At 37.2% G+C, this 14,161-nt stretch overlaps 1 protein-coding gene across 2 annotated transcripts in view; it reads left to right on the top strand.

The window, feature by feature from the left end:
• The first annotated feature begins 525 nt into the window (after positions 1-525).
• Positions 526-14,161, top strand: part of LOC131506713 (A disintegrin and metallopeptidase domain 3-like) — a 143,309-nt gene continuing 129,673 nt past the window's right edge. Inside the window, exons 1-4 of one of the 2 annotated variants that reach the window (XM_058720603.1) lie at positions 526-669; positions 1,163-1,242; positions 5,627-5,682; positions 12,031-12,109. In XM_058720603.1, the coding sequence (XP_058576586.1) occupies positions 612-669; positions 1,163-1,242; positions 5,627-5,682; positions 12,031-12,109 (273 nt within the window). In that variant the 5' untranslated portion in view covers positions 526-611. Of the gene's footprint in view, positions 676-1,162; positions 1,243-5,626; positions 5,683-12,030; positions 12,110-14,161 lie in introns of both variants that reach the window. The other variant, XM_058720602.1, reaches the window with a different exon arrangement.

Genomic DNA, 14,161 nt, shown 5'->3' with positions numbered 1-14,161 from the left:
TATACGATTTTTTTTCACTCTTTATGTGTGTGCACGTGTGTTTGTTTCGACCTGAGACTTAAAATAGAAATACCGCAGTAGCCACGGTTAAAACATGCAACCGTCTGCTACTAACCATATTGTGAATTTCCATTTTGTTTTTGTCCACTAAAGTAATTCAGTCATTGTGCCAGAAAATGATCATGTGGACTACTGATACAGCCAAGCACTTCACCAACAGATGGTCCATTTCCAAAGGAGAAAACTTCACTTTATGACCCTTATGTAATCCCTAAATGTGTTTCAAATATCCGCATTTGGAAAATAAAGCCCAAGCCCAAGCCCAAGCCCACTTGTGCACCAAGCCAGGCTGCCTTGTGCCTCCACAGCCCAGAGGGCGGTGGGTGGGCGCCTGGGGCTGCGGCTGTGCACGCAGGTCAGCAGAAGGGCCAGGGCGGGGCGGGGCGTGAGGAACAGCAGCCACCCCTCCCCCATCGCCCTGCTGCCTGCACTGCCCGCGCTGCCCGCTCTGCCCCCACTCCCTGCAGGCCCGGAGCTCAGGGCCCAGCGCGCGAGCGGCAGCCATTCCGCAGCCAACCGCCATCACCGTGGCAAGGCCGCCAGGCCGCGCAATGCTGCCTGTCCTGCTGATCCTCTCAGGCCTGGGCTGGCTGACCTCCGCCGGCCATCGTGAGTGTAGGACCTGCTCCGTAGAGGGTCACCTGTCGCAGAGCCTGTGGGCGTGGCGGGCTCCAGAAGCTTGCTCCAGAGCCCAGTGCCCGGCTGGGGGGAGCCCTGCGTCCCGTCAGAGCCCGCCTAGAGTCAGGATCCTGCGGGGCCTGCTGCTGGGAGGGCTCAGAACAGGACTGGGACAGTTGTCCTCACGTGCCTGACCCTGCACTTGGAGGAGGGGGCGAGCCGCTTCTGGGAGGTGGGGCCTCCAGAGCAGCTCTTCTTCACCTGTTGGGGCTGAGGTCAGCAAGTCCCAAAGTGTCTCTGGAAGATGGTAGGGTCACGTCCCATTTCTAGGTAGCCTCTTCTGGAATGCGCAAAGTCTGATTCCGTGGTGGGAGCGTGCCTGCGTGTGTGTGTGTGTGTGTGTATGAGTTCGTGCAAGTTCAAAGAGTGATGTGAAGTGGCAGGAAGCACTGGGGAATGCTTACAGGCGTTTTCCTTACTGCAGATCCTGAAACATCACTTCTACAAATTACAGTGCCACGGAAGATAGAGACAAACACCGATGGTGAAGTTTCAGAAACGCATGTAATTAAGAAATCACTTCTTTTTTGAGTGCTTTATTTTTACTGGGCTACGTAACCCAAATCAGTCCATGCACATATTCCTTTGAAATTTTGTGTCTTGATTTTTCTCATTTTCCAATGAACGTTATGAATCATTTTTAAAACACAGACTCAGAAAAAAGTGCCCCAAATCTCTATCACACAAAATGATATATATATCCTACTGGACTTTTTTTTTTTTTTAACAGAATATGTATATTTAAATATTTATCCTGTGTAAATGTCACACTAACATTTACTTTTTATTTAATATAACTTTTTATGTTATTTATTTTTTAAATTTATTTAACATAATTTTTAAAATGACAATATATGGGGTGCCTGGGTGGCTCAGTCCTTTGTCTGACTTAGGTCATGATCTCACAGTCTGTGAGTTCGAGCCCTGCATTGGGCTCTGTACTGACAGCTCAGAGTCTGGAGCCTGCTTCAGATTCTATGTCTCCCTCTCTCTCTGCCCCTCCCCTGCTCATGCTTTGTCTCTCTCTGTCTCAAAAATAAATAAAAACATTAAAAAATTTTTTTAAATGACAATATATAATTTCTTCATGCCTATATTTGTGTATATAGGTGTATATGTCTGTTAAAATGAAAGTGATATTATTTTAAATCTGATTAAAAAGTAAAGCAAGTACATTGTAAAATTAAGTCTAGACAGGACAGAGTTGTTCAGAAAGTGAATGTCCGCCTCAGTTTCTAAAGGTAGTAAATTTGAACTGAATGAATTTTTAGAGATCTGCACACACCTGCACATATAATTTTAGTAATAATATATGAGTGTGATAATTGGCTTTTAATTTATTTATAAAGTTAGAATATACTTTTATGATAATAAATAAAACTGTCATTTTTCATAGCCATTCACATATGGATGTAACATTATTGTTTGTCAGATTTAAACATGTAGTTTTATAAACCTTCTTGGTAGTCATTTCGATAGGATCAATGGGCAAGCCATTTTAAAAAAATGGTGCAGGGGCACCTGGGTGGCTCAGTTGATTAAGTCTGACTTTGGCTCAGGTTATGATCTTGTGGTTCCTGAGTTTGAGCCGTGTGTTGGATTCTGTGCTGACAGCTTGGAGCCTGGAGCCTGCTTTGGATTCTCACTCTTCCTGCCCCTCCCCTGCTAATGCTCTGTCTCTCAAAAATAAATAAACATTAAATTTTTTTAAAATGATGTATATTACAGAATATCTATCAGAAAAGTTTTATTGTAGTTAACTTTCATTAACAAAGAATAATGATGCTTCTTGAGGGCTTTTGCAGGCTTGGTTCAGACTTCTTATACCTGTTTTTTTTTTTTTTTTTAAGTTTATTTATTTTGAGAGAGACAGAGTGTGAGCGGGGGAGGGGCAGAGAGAGAGAGAGAGAGAGAGAGAGAGAGAGAGAAGGAGGATCTCAGGCAGGCCCTGTGCTGTCAGTGCAGAGCCTGATGTGGTGCTTGAACTCACAAAACTGTGAGATCATGACCTGAGCCAAAATCGAGTTAGATGCTCAACCAACTGAGCCACCCAGGCACTCCCGGCTTCTCGTTCCTGTCAATGTGATAAGTATAATGAATGCTTCACTTTTAATTGGCATTTTAAAATTAAGTCTTAAGACAAGATGCTTTTACATATATTGCCTATTTGAATCTTTTTTTTCTTGTTAATTTCTTATCGATTTTGATTTCCCTTTTTAAAAAAGTTTTATTTATTTTAGAAAGAAAAAGCAGGAAAGGGACAGAGAGAGGGAAACACAGAATCCCAAGAAGGCTCTAAACTGTCAGGACAGAGCCCGATGTGGGGCTTGAACTCACAAACTGTGCGATCATGATCTGAGCCCAGCAGTCAGACGCTTAACCAACTGAACCACCCAGGTGCCCCTTGTCTTCCCTTTTTATATGAATTAGTTTTGGTTAGGACACTTTGTTTTCAAGAAAGATGTGTTGATGTAAAGACACACGGGAATATGATAGGAATCCAAGGATTGGAACCTCTGTAGCAATATCTGAGAGGAGCATTGAATTGCCAACTGGAAAACTGTTAGACGCTGGAGTGGGTTTTATAGACTGAGTGGTCTGTTTGTCTCCTTTTATGGCACACACACACACACACACACACACACACAATCCAGTAATTATGTGTTCATAAAAGCTATTACACCCAAACAAATACCCAGAGAACTTAAAATGTTTAGGACATATAACATACTGGGAACATGCTAACCAAAAGCAAACACGAGTATCCGTGACAAAAGTGGGAGAAAACCAACATTTAGTACACATACTGACACACCATTATGAGAGATAAGCATGCTACTTAATAAAATATTCAGTTCACTAGGAATATATAACAGTTTTAAATTTGTATGTTTTTAGAAAAATGCTCTCACATATAAGGACTGATTACACTAAAGGAAGAATTTTTCAAATCCATTTTCATAGTGATATCTTAAAATGTTTTTCTCAAATGTTGGTTTACAAATCATAAAGGGATTCATAAAGACAATTTGGACAACAAAACTATTTTATTTGATGGGTTTATATAGAAGTGAACCCATCAAATTGAATATATTGTTTTTACCTCTCTGCTATTTGTTAGGACTCACTAAACTCTATGGGATATCACCATAATGCTTTTATTTAATGGCAAAAGTGCAGCAAGAGAAAGAGAATTCAGGCAAATATCAGGAATTCCAGAAGCATTCACAGTGAGCTTCCTATGAACCCAGTCTCTGCGTTTCTAGAACATGTTGAGTCTCTGGCTTGAAATAATGAGACTTATGGTAGGAATTTTGGCTTTCGGAGGACTCCTTAAAAAGCTTTCAGTGATGCTTTAAGTAGCCAAGCCAACCTTGTCAAACTGGTTAGGGAAACATTAAAGAAGTTAACTTTAGTCAAAAGAGTTTTTGAACCTTAAAAAGTACCCTCTAAACCTCACTGTCTTTGTCTCAACAGAGAGTCAGAACATCTAGACTTGTAGGCAACTCCAGAAATAAAGGTAGTGTTTTTCTAATCCAGCTGTAATTCAACTATATAGTAAATAATGCACATTCTTCTCAAGAATATACAGATAATTCAACAAAATTGACAAAAACAAGGAAAAAATGTTAAAATATCAAATTCTGACAATACAGTATTTATCTTGTAACAATTCAATTAAGTTAAATCTTAAAACAATTTAAAATGTATATGGAAATTTAAAAATACACTTCTACATTATTCATGGGTTGAAGAAGAAATCGTAAGTCATAATGGATATTAAACAATAATAGATGAGATTGAAGAAATTACAACTCCAAATTCAAGTCATATTCTGAAATGACATAGAGGCATACTTTACAGTCATTTGCAATTTTGTAAATTTTATTCCTCTTTGCACCCACCAACAAAGATTCAAAAAATGTACTGAAGAAACCTATAGATTAAAAGGAGAAAAACAATGTCACAATAATTTGGGGAGATGTCAACACACCTTTTCAAGAGTTGTAAGTTATAAAAGACGGAACACTATAGAAGGTTTAAAATGACTTATGCAGAAAACTGTACCCAATGACAACCATGCTCAACAGCAAAATTCACATTTTTCCCCATGTTTTCTACATTTTGCAAATGTGGAAATTAACCATGTGTATGTTTTATGATAATGTCACAAATTGGATTCTTTGGGATGTGGTCTTTGAGAGGATTCTCATGAAGGCAGGTACGCTCTTGTGATGAGCGCCTGTGGAAAGGATGAGAAGAAGCAGGAATGGGGAGACACAGACTCAACTGAGTCTCGACAAAGTGTGAAGCTGGCATGGCCCATCAAGATCTGAAGTTGGAATGAGGGGGCTTCTCATTAAATGGGGGCTGTATCAGAAAGTTGTGAGTTGGTGTGAGGTGACCCTCTTCAGCTGAGGCAATTCCTAAAGAGGACAGGGAGATGAAGATTCTGTGGGTAGCACTTCTGACAGCTTGGGGACGCCTCCTATCATCTTAAAAGGGGACCCATGTTGTATTTAATTTTCAATTTATTTGGGGTAGAAATTGCAAAGTAGAGAAAAGATAATGTAATTCAGGTTTCTTCCAAGATTACTCAACATTTCTAAATGTACCATTTTAAATTAAAATTTCATTATGATAATAAATGTTAATGACTAATGCTCTTAGTTTTGAAACAGATTTAGACTCCTTGATTTCATTGAAATTTAATTATGGTTAATTCTGTCATATATTCCAAGATGGAGAGAAGATAGCAATATACTTATATATGCATATGTTATTTTGAGATGTGTGTGATATGATCTATGTTTATATGAAAGAGTAAATAAATTTTAAGAATTTTGAATTTCTAATAATTACATTCTCTCTGAATACTTTGCTGTAGGTCACTTATGCCATCAAAATTGACCAGAAAATATACACTCTCCACCTTGAAAAACAGTAAGTAGACATTCTTCTTTTCATACAGTTGTTTTTAGTTTCTGAAATTTTTACAGTCACTACCCTAAGTTGAGCCTAAACAAGAGCATGAGTCTTATATTTAACATGTTACATGTTTGTGATTCAAGTCAGACAAGAGTTCCAAGTTTTCATCTTGAGATTTTAAGTCTAATGTTTAAGCCAAATTCTAATTTCATGATGTAAAATTAATGTATATCAGATAGATGAAAATTAGTCTATATAACTCTTTGCAATATGGCCACAACTGTAACAATTAAGGCAATAGCTTTATTTGTCCATATTGAATTTTGTTCATGCTGTCATTTTATATATGACTTTATGATTATATACATGATTTTAAGCATTTTACTTGATATTACACCAACTTTTTTTTTTTAATATTTAAAATTTTTTTTTTCTGCATCTATTGACAGGATCATATGGTTCTTACCTTTTCTTTTATCAATGTGATGTCTCACATTGATTGATTTGTGAATATTGAACTAGCCCTGCAGCCCAGGAATGAATCCCACTTGATCATGGTGAATGATTCTTTTTATATGCTGTTGAATTCAATTTGCTAGTATCTTGTTGAGAATTTTTGCATCCATATTCATCAGGGATATTGGCCTGTAGGTCTTCAAAAAATTTTTTTAATGTTTTTTAAGTGTTTTTAATGTTTTTTAAAATGTTGTGAATGTTTTTTAATGTTTTTAATATTTTTTTAATGTTTATTCATTTTTGAGAGAGAGAGAGACAGAGCACGAGTCAGGGAGGGGCAGAGAGAGAGGGAGACAGAATCCGAAGCAGGCTCCAGGCTCTGAGCTGTCAGCACAGAGCCTGATGCGAGGCTTGTACCCATGAACTGTGAGATCATGACCTGAGCTGAGGTGGGAGGCTTAACCGACTGAGCCACGCAGGTGCCCCAACACCAACATTTTTTTAATCTCTTAAATTTTCACTCTGTGAAGAAACCAATTTCACCAATTAATAACCTTGTGTGTCTCTTTCCACCATTTTCTTTCTATTCTAAATCTCACCTTTCCTTTAAATAAAATATGTAGAAACCTACTAAAATGGTTTGTTTTTAGACAAATGGAAATACTGTTCTGTGATTAGCAGGTCTTATTTAATAACAGTGTTCATTTTCTTGCTTCATATATATATCTTAGCTCATTCTTTAACAGCTAACATCTGTAGTATGGCAGGTTGATAGGTAATGACGTTGTTTCCAGGGATTGTCACTAAAGAGGCCTGCAATAAACATCCTTGTATGTGTGTTTTTATGTAATAGAGATTTTGTTTTGTAGGCCTGATATCAAGAAATGTGTTTCTGGATCAGGAAGTATGAATAAAAGTAATAATAGTGATAATGATAACAACAAAACAACAAAAGTAACTGACATTATGGGGCACATATCAATTACCAGACATATTTCTAAGCAGTTTGCATATAGTTACTGGTATAATGTCCAGACCAACCTTCTTTATTACTCACATTTTATATTAGGATTTTGAGAGATAATGCCAGTTTCTGAAAAGACAGTAGCAGTTTCGATTTTCAAAAGCATGCAAGATGTGCCAAAATATTATACTGCATCTTTGTGTCAATTTGTATTTCCCTAAATAAGTTATCTAAACAATTATCAACTATTTTCATTTTCCTGTTTCCTGGTTCTAATTTAATATTTATTTTTCAGAGCAGTTTTAGGTTCACAGCAATATTGAGTGGAAGGTACAGAGTGTTTCTACATATACCCTGTGCCTCCCCACACACATGTATAGCCTCCCCATTATCAACATGCCCCACCAGAGTGAAATATTTGTTATTCCCCACTCCCAGCCTTTGGATAGGAGTTTATCTGTGCAAGGCCAACTTCATTGGTGTATGGTCCTCCAGGACTCCATGGTTAGACATGCTCTGTACTTGGTTTAATTCTCTGTTGTTGCTTCCCTGAGATTCTTAATACTTTTGAACAAGAGACCTCATATTTTAATTTCACTTCAGGCCCTGCAAATCATGTAGCCCATTCTATGGCTATGTGACTTACTTTGGCCAAAAAGATGTTAGCTGACTTGATTTAAACAGAGGTTTGAAAAAGCTCTCCTGCGTTCCTGCTCTCCATCTTGTTTGTCTGACATCCCCATGAGAATATGCTTGGGCCAACTTGCTGGGAGATGGAGACAGGTGGGGCACAGCCAAGGTGCCCTAATCATCTCTAGATAAGTCAACATTCAGCTGAATCCCAGACCATTGAGCAAGCCTGGCCGCCATTAGCAGAACTGCTAAGTCTACTCACACTTGACCCAGAAGTGTGAGCAATAGATACTAATTATGTTACTGGGTGTGTTTCTGGTTTTGAGGCTGTGCTTTTTGTGCAAAATTTTTCATAACATCTTTATTTGAGAGTCATTCATACAGATTTGTGCAGAATGAGTTCATTGATTGTAAATACATATGTAGCCATCGAATAAATATATCTCACTTGTTATTTGTCAACCTATATATTTATAGCAAGAAAAGCTGTATTGTGGCTATCTTTGGCCATGATGTTCTGGGCTCCAGTGAAATTGAAGGGCAATAAATGATAAAATTGTCAAGAGTGCTGTATGCTACTAATTTTTACTTCCAAGGATTTATACCAGTCTTCACTCACACCAATAATTCAAAAACATTTCTGTTCTCTACATTCTCAATAAAATAAGTATCTTCACTCACTTATTTTTGTTAATGCATAAGAAATGCTATTTTATTGTTATTTCTATTCATTTGTTTTGGGTTATTTATTTTCAATCTATGGCTTATCCTTCTGCTTTTCTTTCTGTTTTTTTTTTCCCATGATCAATCTGTGGGAAGTTTTGTTTCCTGTAGATATTAACTCTTTATACGTTCTGTATGTTGCAAACATGCTATCCAGCTTACTTACTATCTTCTTCCTTTGTTTGTGGGATTTATTGCTAAAAAGATGAAATATTCATATAATCATTATACTCATATTTTCTTTCATAGGTTCTCAGATTCCTCACTTGTGTCACTCACATCTTGAATTTATAATATTCCTGTAGAATTTTAAAAATTCTTTTTACATTTACGATGTAAATCCAATGCTTTCAGTTTCTTTACCTACCAACTATTTTTGCATTTTCCAAGTTTTATTTCTGCTCTCTTTTTATTTTTTCCTTTTATTGCAATTTTATGCAATATTGTATTAGTTTAGTTTGTATTGTTTAGTTAGACTAGTTTCAGATTATTTTCTTCAGATGGGTTGCTTTCTAAACCTGTTCATATCTGCAAATGTCCTTTTTGTTCTCATAATTGAATAAATCCCTTAATTTTTCATTTTATTTAAAAAAAATTTTTTTTAACGTTTATTTATTTTTGAGACAGAGAGAGACAGAGCATGAACGGGGGAGGGGCAGAGCGAGAGGGAGACACAGAATCGGAAGCAGGCTCCAGGCTCTGAACCATCAGCCCAGAGCCCGACGCGGGGCTTGAACTCACAGACCGTGAGATCGTGACCTGAGCTGAAGTCAGACGCTTAACTGACTGAGCCACCCAGGCGCCCCTTAATTTTTCATTTTAGTTTTAAATCATTACGCATTAAAAAAAAATTTTTTTTTTATTACGTTTAGTTTTGAGAGGCAGAGAGAGACAGAGCACGAGTGGGGGAGGGGCAGAGCGAGAGGGAGACACAAAATCTGAAGCAGGCTCCGGGCTCTGAGCTGTCAGCACAGAGCCTGATGTGGGGCTCGAACTCATGAACTGTGAGATCATGACCTGAGCCGAAGTCGGATGCTTAACCGACTGAGCCACCCAGGCACCCCAAATCATACATATTTTAAAACATTTTATGGAACTATATGGTCTCATCCAGGGTCTTATGGATCTGCCCTTTATAGTATAGGTTTTCCTTCAACAATTTTTACATCTTTATTTTGGCTGTGTTTTTTACCTATTTGGTAGTAAATTTGTTCTGTTTATTGGCTAGGCCTCTAATTCTGTTCTCAGCACACAAATTCTCTTTGGGACATTTATTAAATTATTTTTAACTGTCATCATCATTTTAGTTTGAGTATTTTTTTTCTTAAATGATATGCTTTGAAAGCCTATTAACTTTTTAACTTGTTAACTTTGCTTTAAATAATCATTATTTTCTGTAATCAATTTCTTCATTCAACCTCATAGGGAACTTGCTTTTAAGTTTTGCCTTTTTCCCTTTTGTTGTTCATTTTCCTTACATTGAATGTTGTTTTCCATTGAATGGTCATTTGTATTTTTTTATTTCACTAAGCAGACTTCTTTGTTGTTTTGTGTAGAAGCAAAAGTATACTTTTATACCCAGGATGAATAAACTTGCAAACTAAACTTTTATCCTTTTATTTTAAAAAATTTATTTATTTAAGTTCAAGTTAGTTAACATATAGTATAGTATTGGCTTCAGGGGTAGAACCCAGTGATTCATCACTTACATATAACACCCAGTGCTTATCCCAACAAGTGCCCTCCTTAAGGCCTATAGCCCATTTGGCCCATTTCTCCCCCTGCCCCCACCTCCCCTCCAGCAACCCTCAGTTTGTTCTTCATATTTAAGAGTCTCTTATGGGTGCTCCTGGGTGGCTTACTCGGTTAAGCCTCTGACTTTGGCTCAGGTCATGATCTCACGGTTTGTGAGTTTGGGCCCCATGTAGGGCTCTGTGCTGACAGCTCAGAGCCTGGAGACTGCTTCAGATTCTGTGTCTCCCTCTCTCTGCCCCTCCCATGCTCCCATTTGGTCTTTCTTTCTCTCTTTCAAAAATAAATAAATATTGAAAAAAAAAGTCTCTTATGGTCTGCCTCCCTCTCTGTTTTTATCTTATTTTTCCTTCCCTTCCTTTATGTTCATCTGTTGTGTTTCTTAAATTCCACATATGAGTGAAATTATATATTTGTTTTTCTCTGACTGACTTATTTCTCTTAGCATCATACACTCTAATTCCATCCACGTTGTTGCAAATGGCAAGATTTCATTCTTTTTATCACCAAGAAGTATTCCATTGTGTGTGTGTGTGTGTGTGTGTGTGTGTGTATACACCACACTTACTTCTTCTTTATCTATTCATCAGTCATTGGATATTTGGGCTCTTTCCAAAATCTTTCCAAAATCTTTATAGATTTTGGATACTAACTCTTTATCTGATATGTCATTTGCAAATATGTTCTCCTTTTAATTATGCTTTTCAGAAATCTGTTGAAATTCGTTTTCCTGGGAAATGATTCTGGGTTTCCATTTCCACCACCTTCATTTACATGCTTAGTTGCTAAAATGAGGCTCTGCCCTTGTGCCAGAATTTGTGTTCTAGGTACTTGCATATAAACCAACCCAGAATATTTGGGATGTCCTTGAATATGTGTGCAATATGAGCTGATAAATATCAGTTTTTTTTTCTGGGAAGCCCTCTGGTTTTGTTATTTAAATTGAGGAAAAGAGAAAGCTGTCAGGAATGAGCAAAGATGAAGGAGGTCTGGAAAGAGAAGTAGTGGTGAAAGTATGCACTCCGTGAATGCTCTAGTCCTTCTTTGACTCTTGGCCTTGAACTGCCCCTTGATATCTGGAATCCTTGAGAAACCCCATTCTCTCCACAATAAATAATGGTGTCAGATTGTTCCGTAAGAATCGCTGTCTTCTCTGTAAGATTTCACTTTGGTACCATTTATGTGAGGTTTGTCTGTAGAGATCATTTAGCTTATGAAATTTGAGCAAAACACTAGTCTTCTAAAAAAGGCTTTAAGAACTATTGTGTGCTTCTACAATTTCTTTTCCTCTTCTGCTACAAGAAAAGCATGTTTCAGCAGGTAGGAGGTATGTCTTTTCCCAGGTTCCAGAATGAAGATAGTGTGGAGTTGACAATAAACATGTAAAGAACATTCACTGTTGATTTAAGGCATTGAGAATTCTGAGGTTGTTTTTACCACAGCACAGTTTCATGAAAACTATCAGAAAAAGCATATATTTTTTGTTTCTTATCAATCCATGGCTACTTGTTAGCAAATATATTTATGCCCTGAGATTTACTGATGGTTGGATCTTAAAGAAAATTTGTTGTGGGAATCTGGAAGTCCTGGTTTTTATTATACATAGATCTATGTCATTATGATTGTCCCTACTGATATCTGATTATACTGCTTATTATGTTTTCCTATATACAAAACATGCTGTCAGAAAGCAAATGAGATAATGGAGAGATGGCTCAATTTAATTTTTGGATATTTGAAACTGTAAAATTGAATGTAAATTATGCTTAATTTCATGATTTTGCTTGTATTTATATTACTATTACAGTGAAGTGTCATTCCTTTCGTTGAATTAGGTCATTTTTAGACCCTCATTTCCTTGTGTATGCATACAACAAATCAGGAACATTGTATCCAGATTCTTCATTTATGAAGGTAAGTTTTGCTTTGTGTTCTGTAGATTTATGTGTTTTTATATATATGTATGTATATATACATGGATTATTTTTTCTAGCTCTGTGAAGAATGCTGGTGTTACTTTGATAGGGATTGCATTCTATATGTAGATTGCTTTGGGTAGTATACACATATTACATATACACATACATACATACATACATACATACATATATCATTAAAGTGCTGTTGGTGGAAAGCAAAAGGATGCCTTCTATCCCACAGAATTATTCGGCAAACAGACTAGAAGCCCAAATATAAGGTGGCAATTTGTAGGAAGGCAGACTGAATACAACAACTACTTTTCAAACTTGGAACTCGAATCTCCTATCCAAACAGGTCCTTTAAACTATGACAAGTTTAGAGGTCTTAGAGGGAAAGTGAGTTAAGGAGCTAAGAATAAGAAACCCCAAAACACAGAGTCATTTTGTTTATTTGTTTGTTTATTTATTTATTTTTTTGTTTTTGGAAAATATTTTAAATTTTATTTTTGTAATTTGCATCCAAATTAGTTAGCATATAGTGCAACATTGATTTCAGGAATAGATTCATTAATGCCCCTTACCCATTGAGCCCATCTCCCCTCCCACAACCCCTCCAGGAACCCTCTGTTTGTTCTCCTTATTTAAGAGTCTCTTATGTTTTGTCCTCCTCCCTGTTTTTATATTATTTTTGCTTCCATTCCCTGATGTTCATCTGTTTTGTCTCTTACAGTCCTCATATGAGTGAAGTCATATGATATTTGTCTTTCTCTGACTAATTTTGTTTAGCATAATATCCTCTAGTTTCATCCACATAGTTGCAAATGGCAAGATTTCATTCTTTCTGATTACTGAATAATACTCCATTGTATATATATACCACATCTTCTTTATCCGTTCATCCACCAATGGACATTTGGGCTCTTTCCATACTTTGGCTATGATCAGTAGTGCTGCTATAAACATTGGAGTGCATGTGCCCTTTGGAAACATCATACCTATATCCCTTGGATAAATGCCTAGTAGTGCAATTGCTGGCTCGTAGGGTAGTTCTGTTTTTAACTTTTTGAGGAACCTCCATACTGTTTTCCAGAATGGCTGCACCAGTTTGCATCAGTGCAAAAGAGATCTTCTTTCTCCACATCCTTGCCAACATCTGTTGTTTCCTGAGTTGTTCATTTTAGCCATTCTGACAGGTGTGAGGTGGTATCTCGTAGTTTTGATCTGTATTTCCCTAATGATGAGTGCTGTTGAGCATTTTTTTCATCTGTCAGTTTGGCCATATGGATGTCTTCTTTGGTGAAGTGTTTATTCATGTCTTTTGCCCATTTCTTCACTGGATTTATTTGATTTTTGGGTGTTGAGTTTGATAAATTCTTTATAGATTTTGGATACTAACCCTTTATCTGATATGTAGTTTGCAAATATCTTCTCCCATTCTGTTGATTGGTTGCCTTTTAATTTTGCTGATTGTTTCCTTTGCTGTGCAGGTCCCAATAGTTCATTTTTGCTTTTGTTTCCCTTGTCTCCAGAGATGTGTTGAGTAAGAAGTTGCTGTGGCCGAGGTCAAAAAGAGGTTTTTGCCTGCTTTCTCCTTGAGGATTTTGATGGCTTCCTGTCTTACATTGAGGTCTTTCATCCATTTTGAGTTTATTTTTGTGTATGGTGTAAGAAAGTGGCCCAGGTTCATTCGTCTGCATGTCGCTGTCCAGTTTTCCCAGCACCACTTGCTGAAGAGACTGTCTTTATTCCATTGGATATTCTTTCCTGCTTTATCAAAGATTAGTTGGCCATACGTTTGTGGGTCCATTTCTGGGTTTTCTATTCTGCTCCATTGATCTGAGTGTCTGTTCTTGTGCCAGTACCATACTGTCTTGATGATTACAGCTTTGTAGTGTAGCTTGAAGTCTGGGATTATGATGAGCTTTGTAGTATAGCTTGAAGTCTGGGATTGTGATGCCTCCTGTTTGGTTTTCTTTTTCAAGATTGCTTTGGCTATTCGGGGTCTTTTCTGGTTCCATAAAAATTTTAGGATTATTTTTTCTAGCTC

The sequence above is a fragment of the Neofelis nebulosa genome, chromosome 3, assembly GCF_028018385.1.
Source record: "Neofelis nebulosa isolate mNeoNeb1 chromosome 3, mNeoNeb1.pri, whole genome shotgun sequence".
NCBI classification, from domain to species: Eukaryota; Metazoa; Chordata; class Mammalia; order Carnivora; family Felidae; genus Neofelis; species Neofelis nebulosa.
This window is presented reverse-complemented; position numbering and strand designations above follow the sequence as displayed.